The sequence below is a fragment of the Talpa europaea genome, assembly GCF_964194135.1.
Source record: "Talpa europaea genome assembly, chromosome: 14".
Classification (NCBI taxonomy): domain Eukaryota; kingdom Metazoa; phylum Chordata; class Mammalia; order Eulipotyphla; family Talpidae; genus Talpa; species Talpa europaea.
In genome coordinates, this window is record NC_140082.1 from 2,603,913 (window position 1) to 2,622,593 (window position 18,681).

Sequence of the window (18,681 nt, forward strand, 5' to 3'; positions counted from 1 at the left end):
AGGTGTGTGACTATTTCATTCCAAAGACCTAGCTGTGGCGTTTGAGAAATCAAAGTGCCTTCAGGAAATCTGTAAATTGCAAGGCAGAGACTCCAATGCCAGGTGGGGAACACACATCTACTGAGTATGACAGACAGTAGGGAGTGGTGGGGGTTATGGCAAAATAGAAGAGATTATAAAGACCTTCAGGTTCGTTTAAACAACATTGTCAGGAGTTTTTTGAACACCTACTGTGTGCCACTTCTCTTGCAAGTCTTCCTAGTACCCTCTACTGCCTTTGTGGGGACACTACAGGTAGTCTCATGAGGTCCTTCCTCATGGGGTGGCTGGGCTAGGGGCTCTAGAAAGGAAAGGGTTTGGAGTCAAATGTCCATCTCCTCACCCTATGCTGCAGACTGAATTTGCATGGAGGGAGGCAGAAGTCTGTGTGTTAGGGAGGGGATTTCCCCAGATCAGTCTTGGGAGCCTGAAGGTGTCAGTGCCCCATAGATCTGGTCTTGGCTGCTGTGCCTTTCACTTTGTGGTATTGGAAGGCTTTGCTTGTTGACTTATCTGTCCATTGGACATTCGTGTGCTTGGCACAGGGGCTCCTGCTGGCTGTGTAGACCAGGTGTAAATAGCCCCAAGACAGCACCTTAGCGAGCTGACAAAAAGACTTCAGAGAGGAAGGGGCCCCAGCAATAAGGTTGAGGACCAGCCCCGCTGGTGGCGGACTCTGGAGGTAAAGGTGTCCTGGCAGAGGGAGCAGTAGGTACCAAGGCACAGGGTATGAGAAAGAGCACAAGGCCCTTAGAGTCTTTGGGGCCTCGGTACCTTCCAGGGTCTAAAATGAGTGAAGAAATGAAAAAAACTCATGGGACCCTCATTCTTTTGCTCACATTTGATGAATCAATCGAAAAGTTTCTGTGCTCCATGAGAAATAGAAGTGCAAATGATGACAAATGACAGCTCACACTTACAGAGTCCGTGGGAGGCAGCAAGGAGTGGTGAGGCCTCTGGCTAATTAGAGAGCTTGTGCCCCATCTCATTTACAGCTGACTCTCCGCCAAGTGGCCCTGTATTGCCAGATCTGATTTTTGATGATGAGCTGGAAGGCTGGATTTATGTGAAATTGTCTGATTTTAAAATCTTAGTCACATGTTAAACAACAAGAACAAAACACAGTTGAGGCCAAAGAGCTCACATCTGCTCTTAAAATGTGTTTAGAGCCCCCGGCTGTAAGAGCTCTGGGCTGGAGTGCGATAAGGCTGGGAGACAAGGCGAGGAGGGGGTGCTGTGACTCGGGCCAGAGGCCAGGCCAGGCGCTCGGGAGCCTTGGGGTGTTCTGTAGCAGAAGCCTGGTGCTCGTTGCCCCTTCCACCCGAGCTGTTCTGGGCTAGCCGTGGCGTCTGCAGCATGGCAGAGAACAGCCCAGAGGCTGCTGGGCCGCCCCAGGAGCAGCGTGGCCCCAGCCTGTCAGGGACCCAGAGGCCTTTCAGATTCCCGGAAGAGCACCTGTGTCAGGCAGAGGCGCCTGCTCTTCGGGAGACAAGACCAAGGCCTGTGGGTACTTATTTCTTGAAAGGAGCACTTGGGGCTCTCCTGCCTTCCCAAGTCCCCTGGTTTTGGAAGAAGGGGTTGACTCAGCCAGTATTTGGTGGGCCCTATGTGGGGGGGCACACGCCAGTGCCTGTCGGGGTTCTAGGGACTCCTGGCCCAGTGTTTGGAGGTGCACGGATGACGATGCCATTCATTCAGGGCCTTCTGAGCTGGGGCCGGCTCCACGCTGAGGGCTCGTGCTTTGGAACTGAAGCCCCAGGTGGGAGAGGGGCCGGTGTCCCGGCCCCCAGGTGAGGAGGCAGAACCCCGTAAGTGACAGGTTGGGGGCTCCTGATGGCCCCGTGGCCAGCCCTGTGGGGGCCGGGCCCATCAGCCTGGACGTCTTCCTTGGGTGCAGGCTCAGCTGGGTCGCAGCGGCTTGCTGCAGGGCCTGCCCACGGAGGCTTGTGTCCCTGGCTGAGTCACAGCTGCAAGCTCGTTCTTCCCCTGGGAAGGCTCGTGAGAACACAGGCGCCTGGGCTGTGGCCCCGGTGGGCTGAGGCCTGAGAATCTGCTTTTCTCACCGGCCCCTGGCCAGCCCTGCTGCTGTTGGTTCAGGGGTCACACTTAGAGCTTCACCCACGGGAGGGTCACAGTGCCCCGGGGGGCGGGGGGCGATGGTGAGAGGGAGTGCAATTGCTGACCAGCAATCTTGACTGGCCACTAAGGCTGCTGGGCTGGACCGGCACTGGTCAGGTGTCTGGAGCTGCCCGGAGAGGGCCGGGGCTCTGCCACAGGCCACAGACAGCTGGAGGCGCTCCTTGGGGCCTGACTCTGGCCTTTCTAGAAGGGAGACCCACCAGCCGAGCCCAAGGGCCTGCCCATGCATTTGCATATTTGCAGGCCAAGCTTCACCTGCTCGTGACTTGCCCTGAGGCCCAACCACAGGTGACACCTGCCCTGCCACGCCCACCCCTCACGTCTGCACCAAGCTCTTTGTTCGTCATTTGGATGGACAGCCATAAAAATGGAATCTGAAGCACTGCCCGTCAGATGTCTGGGCTCAACCCCTCAGATGACCTGCAGTGCCCCGGGAGGCGTGGGGGGGGGCCCCCCAGGGCTAGAGGCAGGAACAGGTGCCGGCTGGTTAGTTTCAGGACAGTCTTGTTTAGGTGAGGGTGCTGGCCACCTTCCGGAAGCTTCCTCCATGTTCCCGACCCAGGCATAGTTTTTGAGCACCAGTCCCTCATGCCCACCCCGCCAGACCCCCTAGGCCTGAGCCTTGGTGGAGGTGGCTATGAGCTGGGCCGCGGCCCAAGCGTCCCCTCCCCGCGGTGAATCATGCCAGGCGGGGACCGGCCCCCGGCACCGGCAGCAGCACAGCGGTTTATAGTTCATGATTCATGCATGGAGGGGCCGGGTCAGCCCAACTAATTGCAGAACCAGAGCCCAAGCGTGCCGCGGTCAGCAGCGACTGACCCTGCAGACCCAGGGGGCGCCAGGAGCCCAGGGCCGGGCAGGCCGGGCGGTGGGGTCACGGCGCGCACCTGTGATGGGAGGACCTGCTGGCCAGGGGGCCGTGTCCGAGGGTGAGTGCTCGTGCTCGCCCTGGGCTTGTCCACCCCGGGGCTGCCCCCTGGAGCGGGAGGGGCCGGGGCCTCGCGCCCACGTGGTCTCTGGTCTTCCAGGGATGGGTCCTGGGAAGGAAAAGTGTCTCCCGGGCACCTGGCCACCGGCCCCTGGCGTCGGGGCGGGTCCTTCCTCCCTCCTGCTCACTGCTCTCCGCTGGTGTCCGGCTCCCCACCCTGACTGGCCCCTCCCCAAGTCGCCAGCATTTTTCTGGGTTGATGCCTCCTTCTGCTTCACCCGTCTGCTCGCGCACGTTTCCCCTTTCTCCACTTCCCGTTATCCCGCGTCTCTGCCCCTGCACGTGTCTCCATCTGCTCTCACTTGCTGTTCACTCCCCGCCCCCACGTCTCTCGGACTCTTTCCTCCATCCTCCCTCTCCTGCTCTGTCCCACCTCTGCCCCCACGCCCTCTCTGGGTCTCTGCCTGTCCGCCTCTCCCCTCATCTCTCCCCTCCCCCCTCCGGTCCGGCTCCCTGCAGAGGGACAGGTGACCTTGTTCCTGGTTGCTGTGGCACTGCCCAGGGGACAGCGTGACTGGAAGGCGTTCCGGGCAGGACTGGCCAAGAGCAGCCCGTGGCGGGGGTGGGGAGGCCCGGCCCCCTCCCCGCTGGTGAATCACTCGCCGGCGTCCAGTGACGTCTGAGGACATGTGGCCGAGTGGCCAGGTGGCCTCCCGGGCAGTGAGCGAACACGCTTGTGTCTCCAGCCTGGGGGGAGGGTTCACAGGGCTGTCCTGGGGCTGGCCGGGCCGGGATGGACTGTCTGGGTTGAGGGCTCAGTGAGCAAATTCCCTGATTCCCGGCCTGGTTCTGTGGTCAGTGGGGAGAAGCTGGCGCGACAACTCCAGCCCCGTGGCCCACCACTACCCAGGAGACGCTGTTCTCTGGGAAGGTGGCTGGCTGGCGGGGGCCCCAAGGAGGGAGGAATGGGGGTCTCCTTTTGGGGAAAAGACAAGCATGGTCTCCTGGCGTGCGGTGCAGGGGAGCCTGGCTCCCACCAGCCCCACCGAGGCATACTACGTCCCAGGGGGTGTGGCTGCTGCCCGGACATGTGTGTGGACCAGGGGCCCCATGGGGACTGGCTGTCCTCAGTGCGGGCATCTCAAGCTGGCCGCGAGATGGGGAGCAGTTGTTGGGCACACAGCACATTCTCAGTCAGGTGTTTGTTGAATGAATAAATGGTGTGACAGTGGAGGGAGGGGTTCTCTGAATACATTTCGGAGGACCTGTCTGCTGAGAAATAAATCTCATCTCCCCTCTGACCGTTGACTCCGCACTTTAAGACTCTCTCCTGGAGCTGCCCACCCTCCCTCCCATCTTCTGCCAAATTCCCCTCCGAGGAGGCCCTGCTGGCCGCCGCTGCACTGGAGCCTCCTGCATGTGTGGGCTTGGGCTTCCCAACCACGTCCAGTTTGCCGCTCACCCGGGACAGCAGGTGTCCACCTGGACAGGCCCCTCCTTGTTCCCACGGCCAGGCAAGGCGCTGCCGCCCGCCCCCCCCCCCCCAAAAGCTGTGCCTCCGCATCTCCCTCACACGGCTCTCTCAGCTGAAGTGCTGGCTCTGTGTGGTTGGGGACCCCGTCTTGCTGTGGCCTGGTGCCCCGTGGGGCCTCCGAGTGCTTTTGAGGAGGGAATGAGCAAGCAGGTGGCACAGGTCACCTTGTAAATGGCGGGTGAGGAGGTCCTGGGAGGCCAAGCACCTGACGAGATGCTCCTGCTCGGAAATGCTGTGTGTTCTCAGGCAAGTCACCTAACCTCTCTGTGTCCTCGTGTTCTCGTCTATAAACCGGCCTGTTGAGAGGGCGCAGCTATGAAATGATGTTTGCTGTGCTTGGCGAGTGTTTCTTGATTCTCGATTTTACCCGTGATTGCCTGTGCGGCCGCGGGGCCTCCATGGCTGGCTGCTCGGCCAGGACCCCTTTGGCATGAGAACTCACCGTGGGTCTGGTCAGGCGCCCTCTGCGGCCTTGTGAACTTGGTTTCATTGGTGCGTTTACCCTCGGGCCGCGTCAAGCTGCAGGGCAGGGGCTCGTGGAGAGATTGTTGCGCCGTGGCAGGAACCCAGGGACCCCCTGCCAAAGTCTCCCCCGGGGCCCCCAGTCTGAAGCTCTGGATCTCAACTTGCCTCTTGGAGTAACCTGGGGATTTTAACTAAGGGATCTTACCCCAAAATTCTGCCCTGATTGGTGGTGGGGGGAGGGCTGGGCATTAGGAATTCCCAGGCCACTCCCGGTGGTCTGTGTGTGTGGCCCTGCTGGGAGGGAACCCCAATAACAGCAGTTGACTGCCCTGCTGGGAGGGCGCCCTGGAGATGCCCGACCCATGCGTCCAGTGCTGTGACATGGGTGACTGTGGGGTGGGGGTCAGGGGCCTGGCCGGGCCCAAGCAGGCTCTCAGGGAGCCTTGAATGGGCCCAGGGTGGGGACTCCCTCACTCTCCATGAGGCTTTTCGAGAATTTGGCAGAGGACCCCCTGCTGGAGGCTCTCAGCTCGGGCGGGGTGGGGGCACAGGCCAGGCCCTGTGCATGGGTGCTGGGAGGGTGCAGCCGCCTCTGCCGGCCGTGCTGGGGTAGGTGGTGCTCGGTGGGGCATCCTGCTCGGTGGCCTAGGGCGAGACCCCAGGCCGGTGCCCTCCCAGGTAGGCCCAGGGCATGGTGGCCGACGCTCCGGAGAACGGGAAGTGGAAGCGGCAGCTGGTGGGGCCCTCAGCCTGGGGAGACGCCGCGCTCCCTGCGGTTGGAAAGCCCCAGCCCTGCCCTCGCCCCGGCCTTTGGGCTTTGAGTGCGCAGAAGCTGGGCCAGCCTGGCAGGGGAGGGAGGCAGCCACGCCAGGCCCCTCAGCCCCCCGGTCCTGCCCCTGCTTCCCGTTGACCCCTCTGCCTATGCCAGGGCCTTGTGGAGTGAGGACCCGCGTTGGAAGCAGCTGGAAGCCTCTCGCCACCACTGCAGGGCGGCCCCGGGAGGCTCCACTGTCCTTCCCAGGGGGCCTGGCCTGCAGGGGTTCCACTGAGTGTTTGAGGTGTTGGGGGCAGGAGACTGCCCCACCCCCTTACAAACCAGGGGGAGCTTGGGGAAGGGGCTGGTCTGGCACAGCAGTGCCCCCTTTGTCCTTGGTCCGCAGGACGCCTCCCACTGGCCCGGCGCTCGGCCTCAGCCAGACGAGGGCCGTGTGGGGGGTTGTGGCCAGGCGGCTTTGGGGCCAACCGTGGTTTGCAGGCCCCACACAGCCACGGGCTCTGGTGGGTTGTGTCCATTCACTCAGCCCAGCGGGATGGAAAGAGGCTGTGGTGCGGCAGCTGCTGCCACAGGGAAAGCCCTGGGGTGGCCCAGAGAATCCGTGTGCACTTTAAAGAAACCAGGGGGGCAGAGAGGAAGTGGGATGCGGTGGGGGCAGGAGGGCTCCTCCCCAGTCTCGCTGGGAAGGGGCAGCCGCCCAGCCTTGCCTCACCTCTTGGGAGATGAAAGCACGGTAGCTCCTTTGATCCCCCTGTGAAGGGGGCCCAGGAGGAAACCAAGCCAGAGCACCCAGGCCTCCTCCCAGCCCCAGCGCCCTCAGAGAGGCAGGGAGCTGGGGGCACCCTGCCCGCCCCTTAGGGACATGGAGGCTGAGGCAGGGAGGGTGACTGTGCTCTGTCAGGGCGGGGCTGGGGTGTCAGAGGTGTGTCCCCTGCCCCTGCTGAGGAGGGCCCCACCCCTGGTGTGGATACCTCTGCCCCTCAAGCCCAGGCGGACGCCCGGGCCCCAGTGTGCTCCATGCAGCCTCACTTCAGGCCCGGCCCTGGTGAGCGGGGCCCTCTGCACAGCCCGCTTCAGGGGTGAGCAGCCCAGAGGCTCGGCCTGACCCTGAGCCACACAGCCTCCGCCTTCTGCCCTCACCCCGCCCCTCCGACCGGGCCGTCGTCCGCAGGGCCTCTGCCCAGCTCACATCCGCAGGGCCTGGCCGTGGGCCCCAGCTCTGCGCCCCCGGCCCCGGCGCAGTGCCGCCAGGTGCCAGGTGCCACCTCACCTGCCCGTGTTCTCCCCCCACCCTGCTGGGGCCTGGCAGCAGCAGCAGCAGCAGCAGATGCCCCGGAGCAACCAGGAGGAGAAAGATGAGAAGGAGAAGGAGGCGGAGAAGGAGGAGGAGAAGCCAGACGCAGAGAACGACAAGGAGGAGCTGATCAAGTAAGGGAGGCCCCCGGTGTGGGGGCGGGGGCTGGGGGCTGGGCCCGCTCCTCTGGGGTGCGGCCCCTCGTGGAGGTGTGCGAGCGAGGACTCGCGATTTGGCATCTGCAGATTGCCTGCTGGGAAAGGAAGCGTGTTCTGCTTGTCTCTGACAGCCCCTTCCGGAAGCCCGCGCCGCCCCTCCCCCGCCCTCCCGTCTGTCTCGACCCTCTGGAGGCCTCGAGACTGATGGCGCCTCGCAGCCCCTCCTGGGCACAGGCACCGGGCAGTGCCTGTGGCGCCCTGCCGCCCTCCCCTCCTGCCTCCTGAGGGCTGGGGGGCTTGTGGGCCTGAGGGGCTTGTCCGTGCGGGGGAGGCCTCCGGGATCAAGGCAGGGCCCCGCGCAGGGCCGTGACAGCCTCCAGTGCCAGCCGGGAGTGCGCCCGAGGGGGGCAGGCGGGCCTCGCGCCAGGTACCTGGAATGGGCTCAGGAATGTGGCTTCAAACAACATCTGCTTCCTTGCCCCCTCCCGGCCCCAGACGCCAGCGAGGCCCTCAGGAAGATGAATGGGGAGGCGGAGGTGATAAATCCAAGCGGCCCCACAGTGAACGCCCTGCGCCCTGCGTGGCTTCTGAGAAAGCCGGGCACTGAGGTCACATGCGCCCCCACACACCTGGCTGGGGTGGCGGAGCCCTCGCTCCGAGAACCCCGCCCAGCAGAGCCCCCGCACCCTGCCCACAGTGGCCTCGCCCACAGCTCCCAGCGGCTCCGGGCACTTCACTGGGGCGTTGCGGGCAGACAGCGGAGGGCAGTTGCGTGTGGTGTGTGAAGTGGTCTTGCAGGTCGCCGGCCCAGGAGTGAAATAGCCTGGGCTAGTTACCTCAGCCCACGCGCCCCCGGAGACCGTCACGACAGCCCCAGATCACACCTGCCTTTGCCAAGTAGCTGACCTGCAGGCCACACTCCCCTGTGTGGCCCCAGCACTGCCCCCAGCCTGCCGCTCTTCCAGCATCCAGATTGTCCGCAGAGCTGGTGGCCAGCGCCCCCCTGCTGCAGAGAGCAGGTCTCCTGCAACGGCTGCCCTGTCTCCCGCTGGCCTTTAGGGAGAAGACGGACGACACCTCCGGGGAGGACAATGACGAGAAGGAGGCAGTGGCCTCCAAAGGCCGCAAAACCGCCAACAGCCAGGGGCGGCGCAAAGGCCGCATCACGCGCTCCATGGCCAACGAGGCCAACAGCGAGGAGGCCGCCACCCCCCAGCAGAGCGCCGAGCTGGGTGAGCTGCGGGCACAGGCGGGCGGGCGGCGTGAGCTGGGGCAGCTCCACCCCGCCCTGAGTCCCAGGGCCCTGTCTGCACCGGCCGGCTGTGGGCGAGCCCTTGGGTGACACTGTGGGCGGAAGAGCTACCACAGACGGGGAAGGACTGTCAGCCCTAGTGATTCCGGAGCGGGAGAGCTCCTGTGGGAACCCAGGCGCTGGTTTTGTTTTTAAATCCAAAGGTCTGGCTGCTCTTGGCTGGCCCACGGCTACCGCCATCCCCTGCTGTGGGTGCCTGCCTTGGTGTCCTTTTCTGCTCTGCTCCAGGGGTCCGTCCCCAGCTGCTCTGACGCCCAGGCCCGGGAGGGCTGAACCGAGTAGCAGTTCCCAAGTTCAGCCACAGGGGGGCAGCCAGCTTGTGTCTGTACCATTTTGGCTCTTTGGGTCCCCCTGGCCTTCCTCTGCTGAGCCCCCATCCCGGGGCCTGAGTTTCCTGGGCAGAGGCCCAGCCATGGGATGATTTCCCAGTGTGGAACTTGATGGAGGTGATGTTTCCTTTCTCACAGCTGCCCACCTCCCCACAGCTGTGCTGTGCTGGGCACCTGGCCCCTTCCCGTGGGAGGTGAGCTGTATCCATTTCATAGACGGACTGTTGGAGGCTTAGGGAAGGGCCGTTGCCTCCATGAAGTCATGGAGTGAATCAGATCAGCCCCCTGTTAGCCACAAATCCCTGGTGGCTCCCAGGCTTTTGCCAGCCGCCCCTTGGTGACGGCGTGCTTGCATGCTGGGCCAGAAGAGGGCCCCTTCCAGAAGTGTGCCTGGCTTTCGGGGAAGTTCCCCTGGGCCTCCAGGCTGGTGTTGGAGCTGTCTGTGAGGTGGAAACCAAGCCCTGGGCATCCAGAGGGGACGATGCGAGCCCTAGGGCTGGGCTGGCAGCAGGAAGCAGGGCTCCCTGGGAGTAAGGGTGTTCTTCCCTCTCCTGATTGAGCTGCTCATTCACACCCCCTCCTGTCAGAGCCTTCTTCAGTGGTCAGCCAGCCTTTGTCAAGTGCACGTTTTGGGTCAGGTGCTGTCCGGCACCCAGTCCCGGAAGCTGGCCCTCGGGCCTGCCCCCTCGGGCCTCCATGGCCTGACAGCATGGGCCACACTGGGGGGACTCAGGAGACAGAGGGCTCACGGGCATGTCCTGGCAGAGACTGGGCCGGCCCTTCCCGTGACAGGGCCTGCCCTGGATGTGACAGCCACCGTGGGCAGGCTCGTCTCCCGGGACAGCCGGCCGTGCCGCAGCGGAGTGGAGGCCAGTGAAGCCGCTGCCCCCCGCCCTCAGCGAGGCCATGCTCCCCTGAAGCGCGCCCCCCCCCCACGCTCACTGTGTCCAGTGGGGAGCCGGAGAGGCGGCCATCATGACCCGCTCCCCGCCTATAAGATGGGCACTGCAGTGACCTCTGCGGTGCAGAGGCCAGACCTGGTGGGAGGGCGACCGGCCCCCGCCCTCGCCATGGCTGCCAACCGCCCTGTCTTCCTCTCAGCCTCCATGGAGATGAACGAGAGCTCCCGCTGGACCGAGGAGGAGATGGAGACGGCCAAGAAAGGTGAGGGCCTGTGCGTGCGGCGCGCGGCGGCTCCCTTCACGCCCGTGTGTGGCCGCGGCCCGGGGCGGGCCAGCCTCCTGGGCCGGGAGAGGCCGAGCGCGTCCTCCGTGGGGGCACAGGGCCAACTGCCTGCGGGTTCTGGGTCCGTTTCCCCGACTGAGAAGTGGGGGGGCGCCTGGGTTGGCCACAGGAGGCGACAGAGCAGGCAGGGCGGTCCTGGGGTGGACCACATGAGGGGGGTCCTGTGCCAGTGCAGGGCCTAGCGGGGGCTGAGATTGGTGACCTTGACCCCGACCCTGACAGGTGGGTCAGGGACGCGAGGAGGGAGGCTGTGGGGAGCCCGGATCTAAGTTGCTGCACAGGGGCTGGAGCGAGGAAGCCCCAGCTCCGGCCACCATGGACAGTGGCTGCCCGCACCAGCGCCCCGGGCACAGCTCCTGGGGGCACAGCGGCCTTTCCAAGGTGACCCGGCACGTGGCAGGCGCTTATGCAGACAGCAGGTCCGGCTGGTGCTGAGACCCCAGGCTGGACGGAGGGAGGCAGGCCCAGGAACCGTGCCCCCAAGTTTCAGGATCTGCCCGGGAGCAGCCCCAGACCAAGTATGCCCACAGGACCCCAGCTCCCTGCAGGGCACACCCCGTTGCCCGCCCTGGCCCTGGGGGAGGGCGTGCTGGACTCCCGCTGCCCAGACTGAAGGTCCGAGTTCTGTTTTCCACGGTTGGAGCTGGCAGGGTGCGGCCTTCACTGGCAGCTCAGGCTCCGGCAGCCCCTAGGGGCCGCGTTGCTGTCTCTCGTGGTCCTGGTGTGGCCCTCGCTGTGAGGTGTCACGGAGGCTTTGGGGATGTGGCGGGACTTCCCCTTTCATTCAATTCTCATCAAACACGCGTCACAGAAACTGGAGCACGGCAGCCACCTGAAGGGCCACGGTTCTGTCTGGGGCGTGATTACGCCCGTGGGCTGTTGAGCCCTTGCCACTGTCTGGTTCCAGGACTTTCGTTCACCCCAGGTGGGAACCCGTGCTCCCCAGTCACTCCCCAAGCCCCACCACCCGCTCTCGCCCACTCCGTCTCTGTGGCTCTGCCCATTCAGTGTCTGGAGGGGTCGTTGCCCCCGCGCCTGCCTCCCTACTCAGCGTGTTTGCCAGGCGGCTGCTTTCGTGGAGTCTGGGCGTGTGGACTCACCGCGCCCTGTGGTCTGCCCTTCCCTCGTGTGACGGACGCTGCCATGTCCGCACCGCCAGGTCTTGGTAACGGTGCACGTTGTGCAGAACCCTGCCTGCTGCAGCTACACGCAGGCCACGCTGCTGTCCTTGGCCCTCACTGTGGCCCCTGTGGTCTCGCAGCCCCTGCCCTGGCTCCCTCCCATTGCCCGGGGGCTGAGTTAGCAGCTGCCCCCTCTTTCCCTCCAGGAAGGGCAGGTCCTAGCTGAGCGGATGGCCAGGAGGGTGCACTGGGGGAGCCGGCATGTGCCCACACTCCAGGGGTTGGCAAGTCAGCCAATCTCTCTGTGTCTGTTCCTCGTTTGTGGTTTGTGCCGCGGGAGTCAGAGGGTCGGAGTGTCGCAAGCAGCGTTAGTTTCCCAGGACACAGCCTTAGGGGCTTAAAACAAGGGCAGTTATCTTCTGGAGCCACAGGTCTGACACCAAGGTGTGGGTGGGGCCATGCCCTCTGCAGGGGTCTGGGAGGTCCTTCCGCCTCCCCTGGCTTCCGGTGGCGCTGTCCTCGTGGCCTTGGCTCGTGGCCGCATCCTTGCATTATCCCACCTGTCAGGACGCTCTTTCAAAGAAAGTCACATTCAGAGGTTCTGGGTGGGCATGAATCTTGGGGCTTGGGGGGACACTTTCCAGCCCAGTACGACCACCTTTATGAAGTGCTCAGGACAGTGAAGTCTCAGGCACCCCAGCCCCCCTGCAGCTGACTCCCTAGCTTGAGAGCCTGGCCCGGCGGCCCCTCCTCCTCCAATGGGCCTGGGCTCCCCAGGATCACACGCGGCAGGTCTCCAGCTGAGGCTCAGCCTGTGAAACCTGAGCCTGCACCTCCTGTCCTCTGCACATCCGCAGGGGGCTGGGGTGAGGTGACCCTTGAAGAAGGTTCCATGTTCTCCCCCATGGGAGGGGGGTCTTGGGCTGACACCCAAAGCAGAGGGTAGTGAGGAACTCCGCGTTCCCGGCTGCCAGCAACTGCTGGAGGCTTTACCTGTAGCAGGTCACTTCATCGCCAGCAGCCAGGGAGGCAGATGAGGAAACCGACCCAGAGCTACCTGAGGCCACACGGTTTAGTGGGGAATCTGGGATTTGAACCCCGGTACTCTGCTTACAGAGTGGGTCTGGGGCGGGTTGAAGCAGTGAGTCCACAAGCCTGGCTTCCGTCGATCGGATGATGAGCCAGAGAAGGGCATCCCGACACAGGGAATGGCAAGTCCAAAGGCCCTATGCCAAGTAAGAAGCTGTTGAAACCCAGGAACGGAGGGAAGCGGCCGAGGCCGAGGCTGCCGCACCCCTGGCCTGGCCACTACGGGCTTGGATCCGGGTTGGGATCTACTGCTCTAGAGGCTTGGGGTGGGCCATGGCCTGGGAGGGGAGGGACCGGGGGCGCAGGAGCTGCAGGGCTCCTGGTGGAGAGGGGGGCCTGCCGTCTGTGTGCTTGGTCGGGCTGCCGCCTGGGGCTCCAGTGCCTGGGGACTGAGCATGAGCAGAGCAGCCTCCCCAGGAGCAGCGCAGCCCCAGGGAGCTGGCTGTCCGCCCTCGGGCCCAGCGCCATGCCGGGCTGGAGGGGCAGGCCGGGCTCTGCGCTGGGATGTGAGGCTCCAGTTCCCCTGGGAAAGGTCAGCCTGGCGTGGCTCGAGTCCTGACCCAGCTGTGCGGGAGGCCCGGGCTCTGCCGGCGGCTCCTCCCAGCCCCCACCCCCGCTGGAGGGCAGGGCGCCAGCTGTGGAGGGTGGGGAAGCCCCTGTCACCGTCACAGGCCAGGAACAGGCACGGGCCCAGCTCTGGCCTGCCAGCCCCTCCCTGGCCTCAAGTGGCCTGGCCAGGGAGGGGAGCGAGGACAGGGAGGCTCCTGGGGAGGAGCCGCGGGGCCCATGAGGCTGGTGGAGCCCAGGCCGACCCCAGCTGCCCGGCCTCCCACCCGCTCTCACGGACAGTGAGGGAGAAACCACCGATCGCTGTTCTTTCTCCGAGCTTGTTTGCACCACGGCTCGATGGTTCAATGGAGGAAAAGTCTTGGGAGAGAAGGGAGGTGCGAACCCCCAGCCAGGGAGCCTGGAGGAGGCCAGCCTCAGGGCCTTCTGTCCCCTCAAGACAGGGGCGCTGCCGGGTGCACGACCTGGACAGCAGGCGCACAGCCCCCGAGGCCCATGGCGGGCAGTGTGGTCAGGGGGTGCAGGTGCGGGGCTGCCAGCTGTGCCCCCGGGTGGCCCATGTACCGGGTTCAGGGTGCAGGCACCGGGCCCAGTGGGAGGCAGGGAGGGGTGGATGTCGTGGCTAAGGAGTGTCAGGTGGTACCGCCCAGGGGCTGCATGGAGAGGGGCCCCGAAGTAACATGGTTGGGACTGTCCCTCCCAACCAGGACACCTAGGGAGGCTGCTAGGGCGGTTCAAGAGGAAAAAGTCGGGGTGTCTCAGTGAACCCCAGGGTCAGCCAGACACAGGGGCCAGTCCAGATCTTTCTCTTGTTCCTTGTCAGTGCCCTTGACGCGAAATCTAGGCATCTCTGGGCAACCGTGGCTCCAGGAGTCACACTCCCGACCACACGGCCCTTCCCGGGCAGGCCTGGTTTGGGCACTTTGCGTGGATTACTCTCTTGCTCCTCCATGAGCCCCCCACAACCACAGGTGTGCACACACACTGCACACGCACGCTTGTGCTTTGTAGACTAGAAAACTGAGAGCCGAGGGCAGTGAGGAGAGGGGCACCCAGCAGGTACCCCGGGCTCCGTGAGGCCCTTCTCCACCAGCACGTACTTCAGCGTGCACCGAGCAGAGACTTGGCGTTTCCCGGCCACCTCTGGTTTGCAGATACGACAGCTGACACTGAGATAAAGTAGGTGGAGAGGCTTGTTTTCAAGAGTGAGGGCAGGTAGGTTCAAGCCCAAGTTCAGCCCGGAGGCTGTCCTGTTGAGAGCGAGCCTGGCAGGCACGGGGCGGCCCAGCCATGGCGCCCCCCCAGGGCTCAGGGTTTCTGAAACAGGGAAGTGCATGACTCAGGACTGAGTCTGCGGGCGGTTCCTCCCTCCTTTGCTAGTGTTTTGGGCAGAAAAATTTGTTTCACAAATTGAAGTTCTTTTGGAAGTGGTGGTTTCGGGGGAGCCTCTCGCCGGCGGGAGACCTCGGGGTTGGGCAGAGCTGGCTGGGATGGGGGATGTCAGATTTTTCCTGGGAAGGGGATGCTGGTTTCCGGAGAGAGCAGCCGTGACCTTCCCAGCCTGCAGATGGACGGCGGCGGGGTGCTAGGCGCTCCGTTGATCTGAGCTGCCCGTTGGTTGTCGGTGCAGGTTTGCAAACCCCAAGGGGAGACAGCTGGGACCCTGCTTAGGGAGAAATCCAGACAGGGGCATGGTGGGGACGGAGGCTTCTGGGGTGACTCATGGCTCCTGTGAGAACATATGGTGCTTTGGAAGCTCCCCAAAGGGGTGCCCCAGGCGGCCCCCTCAGGAAGGCTCCCCCTCTGGAAGCCCCCCCGCCGCCAGCCCTGCGGTCACCCCTGCCCCTTCACCCCCTTCTTCACTGACTCAGACCCGCTGGCTTGACTTCCCCCGTCCTCGTCATTTTCACTGCCTACTTCCTGCTCCCGACTCTTCAGAACGAAACTCCTTCCTTAGAAATTTGAAGTGGGGTGGGGGAATGCAGGCCGCAGGGGACGCTGGCAGGCCTGCCCGTCTGGCCACCGGGGCAGGGTGTGTAGGCTCGCCCCTGCGCACCAGAGGTGGCCGCTCCCTCTGGCCTCTTCTGGGAAGGGTCCAGGGCACCCTGGGGGGAGGCCCCCAGGCGCTCACCTTTTGGGAATCCCTCCTGGCAGAGATGTCGTGGGGCCCAGTGAGCCCCAGTCTCAGATGCTGGGGTGTCCAGAGCTTTGTTCATTTCTCAGTGCCTGGCATGTTGGGGAGCAGGCGCCAGAGTCCACGAACAGTAAAGCAAAGTAGCTAATTTTGGGGAGCAGGAGCTGATCTGGAGTTACTGAAACTCAGTCATGGTGGGGTGCCTTGGGGGCGACTCTGGAGAGGTGATCAAGGAGGCTTCTCTGAGGAGAGACTGCTGGAGCAGAGAGCTGGAGGTAGAAAGCTGCTGGCAGGGCGGGCCCAGTGGCGTGGCCTCGGGAGCCGTGGATTCTATCCCAGGAGCGCTGGGCTGTCATCGGGAGGCTGTCGGCAGAGGCGTGACAGTCGCGTTGGCACCCTCGGGCCTCCCTGCAAGAATGGCTCTTGGGACTGGGATGGAAAGATGTGGCTCCCTGGCACAGCTGGGATGGGATGTGGGTGAAGGCGGGAGGCACAGGCCAGAGAACAGGCGGGAGGGTGGGGGACGCTTTGGAGGCGCTTGTTGCTCCTCAGGATGGAAAAGCTGAGGGCTAGGGGGCAAGCGGGTCAATGAACCCCGAGTTGGAGAAAACAGTCGTGCCCTGAACCGTGCTCCAAAGTTCGCCTCGGTTAACTTTCAACCCTGCGGAGCTGCGGGCCCCCAGCGGCAGGTGTTTGCCTGGCCGGAGGCAGACCCGCTCGCTCGCCAGGGCCACCGGGGAGAGAGGGAAGCCCTGCCGCCGCCCTGAGCCCCGGGCACCCCCACACCCCCACAACCCCCTCCTCCCTGCTCAGCCTCTTCAGAGAGCTCGTTTGCACTTCGCCTGAATCTGAGCTTCCTCCCAACGCTGCACCAGCACTGCCCACCCACGGCCCAGGGAGGCGGGTGCAGCCCCCTCCCCAGGCCGGCCGGGGCCTGGCCGCGGCAGCCACAGCCGGTGGGGCAGACCGCAGGTGGGCCTGGCGGGCTGACGGCGGGAGGAGCTGTTTGCTCCCTGTCTGCCGGGTGGAGAGGCTCTGTTTTTCTGAACCCTCATCTGTTCTTACCGCTGCTGACGCCGCCACCGCCACGGATGGGGAGAGAGGAGGGAAGCCAGTGCCAAGTTGGCCCGCCCCTTCCGAACCTGGGCTTCTGCTACGCTCCCCCGCCCGCCTGCGCCGCGAGCCTCCGTCTGGAGGTCACATTCAGTCCTGACGCGTCTCCTGGGTCAGACAGCAGGAAGATCCAGCCGAGCCCAGTGCACAGCTGCCGGGCACTGCTGCCCCCTCGGACTTGGGACTTGGGGTTTTACTCAGCACGGGCTTTGGGGGGGTCTGGAGACCCCCAGCCGGCACCCCTGGCTGAGCACCCACAGCCGGGCACACTGGTGCCTGGAGGAGCTCCGGACTCTGTGTCCCGGTGACGCCTGGCACGGGGCACCGAGCGCACAACTGACCACTTCCCGGCCCCGTCCTGAAGGGCACCTCTCCCGGCCGCAGCTGCAGGGGCAGCCGGGGGTGGGGGTGGGGGGTGGGGGCCGCTCCTGGAGGAGCCCTGGCCACTACGGGCCCCGCGGAGACGGAGCCGCTCCCCGCCCTTCGCTGAGCCAGCCTCCGCCCGCCCGCCCGCCCTCCCCCCTCCCGCCTCCCTCCCTCCCTCCGCGCCTTTGGACAAGAAGGATGTGAGGCTGAGCTGAGCCTGAGCAGACGCCAGCCAGAGCCGCGCAGAGCCGGCACCGCGGCCGCCCAGCCTCCGCCTCCCGCCCGCTGCTCCCGGCCCGCTCCCTGGAGCATCCTGCAAGCCCTATGTTTCCGGAAAACTTGGCCGAGGGGGAGACGCAGATGAGAGGATGTGAGTGGCCCTGGGGAGTGGGCTGGGGGCGGCCGCGGAGACCGGGCTGTGGCCGCAGGCAGCTGGGATAGGGGACTTGGGAGTTCTGCTCCCGTGGGGCCCCCGCCTTCCCTGGGTGCCCTCCCTCCCGGCTTTCTGACTCTCTGACTTGGCTTCTCTGAGAGGGAGGGCAGGACCTGCGTCTGCGCTTGGGGTGGCCTTGAGCGTCTCGGTCGGCATGTGTTCAGGGGCGCTCTCTCCAGGGGGTGCCTGGCATGGGGGCTGGGGGTCGTTCAGCCCGTCTGATCTGGGTGGTTTCTGCCGTCCCGTGGGGTCTAAAGCGCTTCTCCCGGCGCCGGTAGCCTTAGTCCCGGGCTCCCAGAGCAGGAGCCAGGAGGGGTCTGGGGCCTCTGTGCCTGCCCCAGGGACCCCGGCCAGCCAGAGGAGGGCACAGCCCTGCACGTGGCTATGAGGGAAACTGAGGCCCTGGGGCAGAAGGGATGGGGGAGACCACACGGCTTGTCTGTCGGGCTCTTTCACAAGCCGCAGGATTACAGGAAGGACTGGGTGACCCCCCCATCCGCTCCTGCTCCCACGAGTAGAGACGATTAGATGATTGGCACCCCAAACCCCAACTGCACTCCGGGCCACCTCCTTATTTGTTTGTTGAGTGTGGAAATGTCACCCTCCTGGGGGCCAGCCCCCCCACCCCCGGAGGCCCAGATGGGAGACCCGCCCCCGCCCGCCCAGGGTTCCGGCCTGGGTGTTTGCCTGGGCCGTCTTGGCCCCGGCGGGGGAAATATAAATAAACCCGCGTCCTCGTCGTCCTCCGCCAGGTCCGTGGAAGTGGCAGCTGCTGCTGGCGCGGGCGCAGGGAAAGGTCAGGGGCCGAGTTACACTTGATCCCACGCCCCAACCCTCCCCTCCACGCCTGTCCTTGAGGAACCCTGCCGAGCCGCCCTGCAGCCACGTGGCTCCCGGGGCCTCTGCAGGGAGCAGGTGCCTCCCATCCCGCGCCGCCCCACCCGCCAGATCTAGCGGCAGAGCTGAGAACCTGGGAACCCACGCCCCCCCAGCTCCCGGGTCCACCCTACAGCCTGGGGAGTCCCCGGGCCCACTGTTCACCATCCCGGGGCCGCTGGACGGCGAGCCTGAGGCTTGGAAGGACTCGGCCGACTCGGGTTGCTTGGCCCCGCGACCCGGTGACCGCTGAGCCCCCGTGTGTCAGAGCTGGTGTGGCGCGAGCTGCCCGCGCTGGAGTGAGTGAGTGAAGGGTGAATGAATGAAAGGAAGTGCCGGCACACGGGCTCCCGCGCCCGCCGGCCTGCCTCTGCTGCCCCGCTGCCCCCGCTGCCCCGCTGCGGCTCCATCCAGTCCGAGGAAGATGGCTCAAACCCGCTTCTGGGAAGCCTCTCCTTAGTCATGACGAGTCTGGCTCTGGGGCCCGGCCGCTGTGTTCCCAGCCACCTGATGCCGACCTGGCGGCTCACCTGCCGCCCCGGGGGCCGGTCCCGCTCGGCGGCCCCTGGGGTCTGGAGCCCACCTCCGGCTCCCCCAGCCCCAGCCGCCTGGAAGTGGGGACCCGACCAGCCGGGCTGACCCCATACTAGCTGCCAGTGCCGGCAGATGGAACTTCAGGGAGCTGCGTGTGCCTGCATGTGCCCGCGTGTGCCCGCGTGTGCTGGAGCTCAGTGGGCAGATGGCCCGGGACCCGGGTCTCGAGA

General features: G+C 65.0%; 1 protein-coding gene across 3 annotated transcripts in view; it reads left to right on the forward strand.

The window, feature by feature from the left end:
• The window catches only part of NCOR2 (nuclear receptor corepressor 2), a gene marked incomplete at both ends in the record, with an annotated part of 110,011 nt that overhangs the window by 49,263 nt on the left and 42,067 nt on the right, over positions 1–18,681 (forward strand). For all 3 annotated transcript variants that reach the window (XM_084253003.1, XM_084253004.1, XM_084253005.1), the window contains 3 exons: positions 7,190–7,308; positions 8,392–8,564; positions 10,075–10,137. In XM_084253003.1, coding sequence (XP_084109129.1) covers positions 7,190–7,308; positions 8,392–8,564; positions 10,075–10,137 — 355 coding nt within the window. The remainder of the gene's footprint in view (positions 1–7,189; positions 7,309–8,391; positions 8,565–10,074; positions 10,138–18,681) is intronic.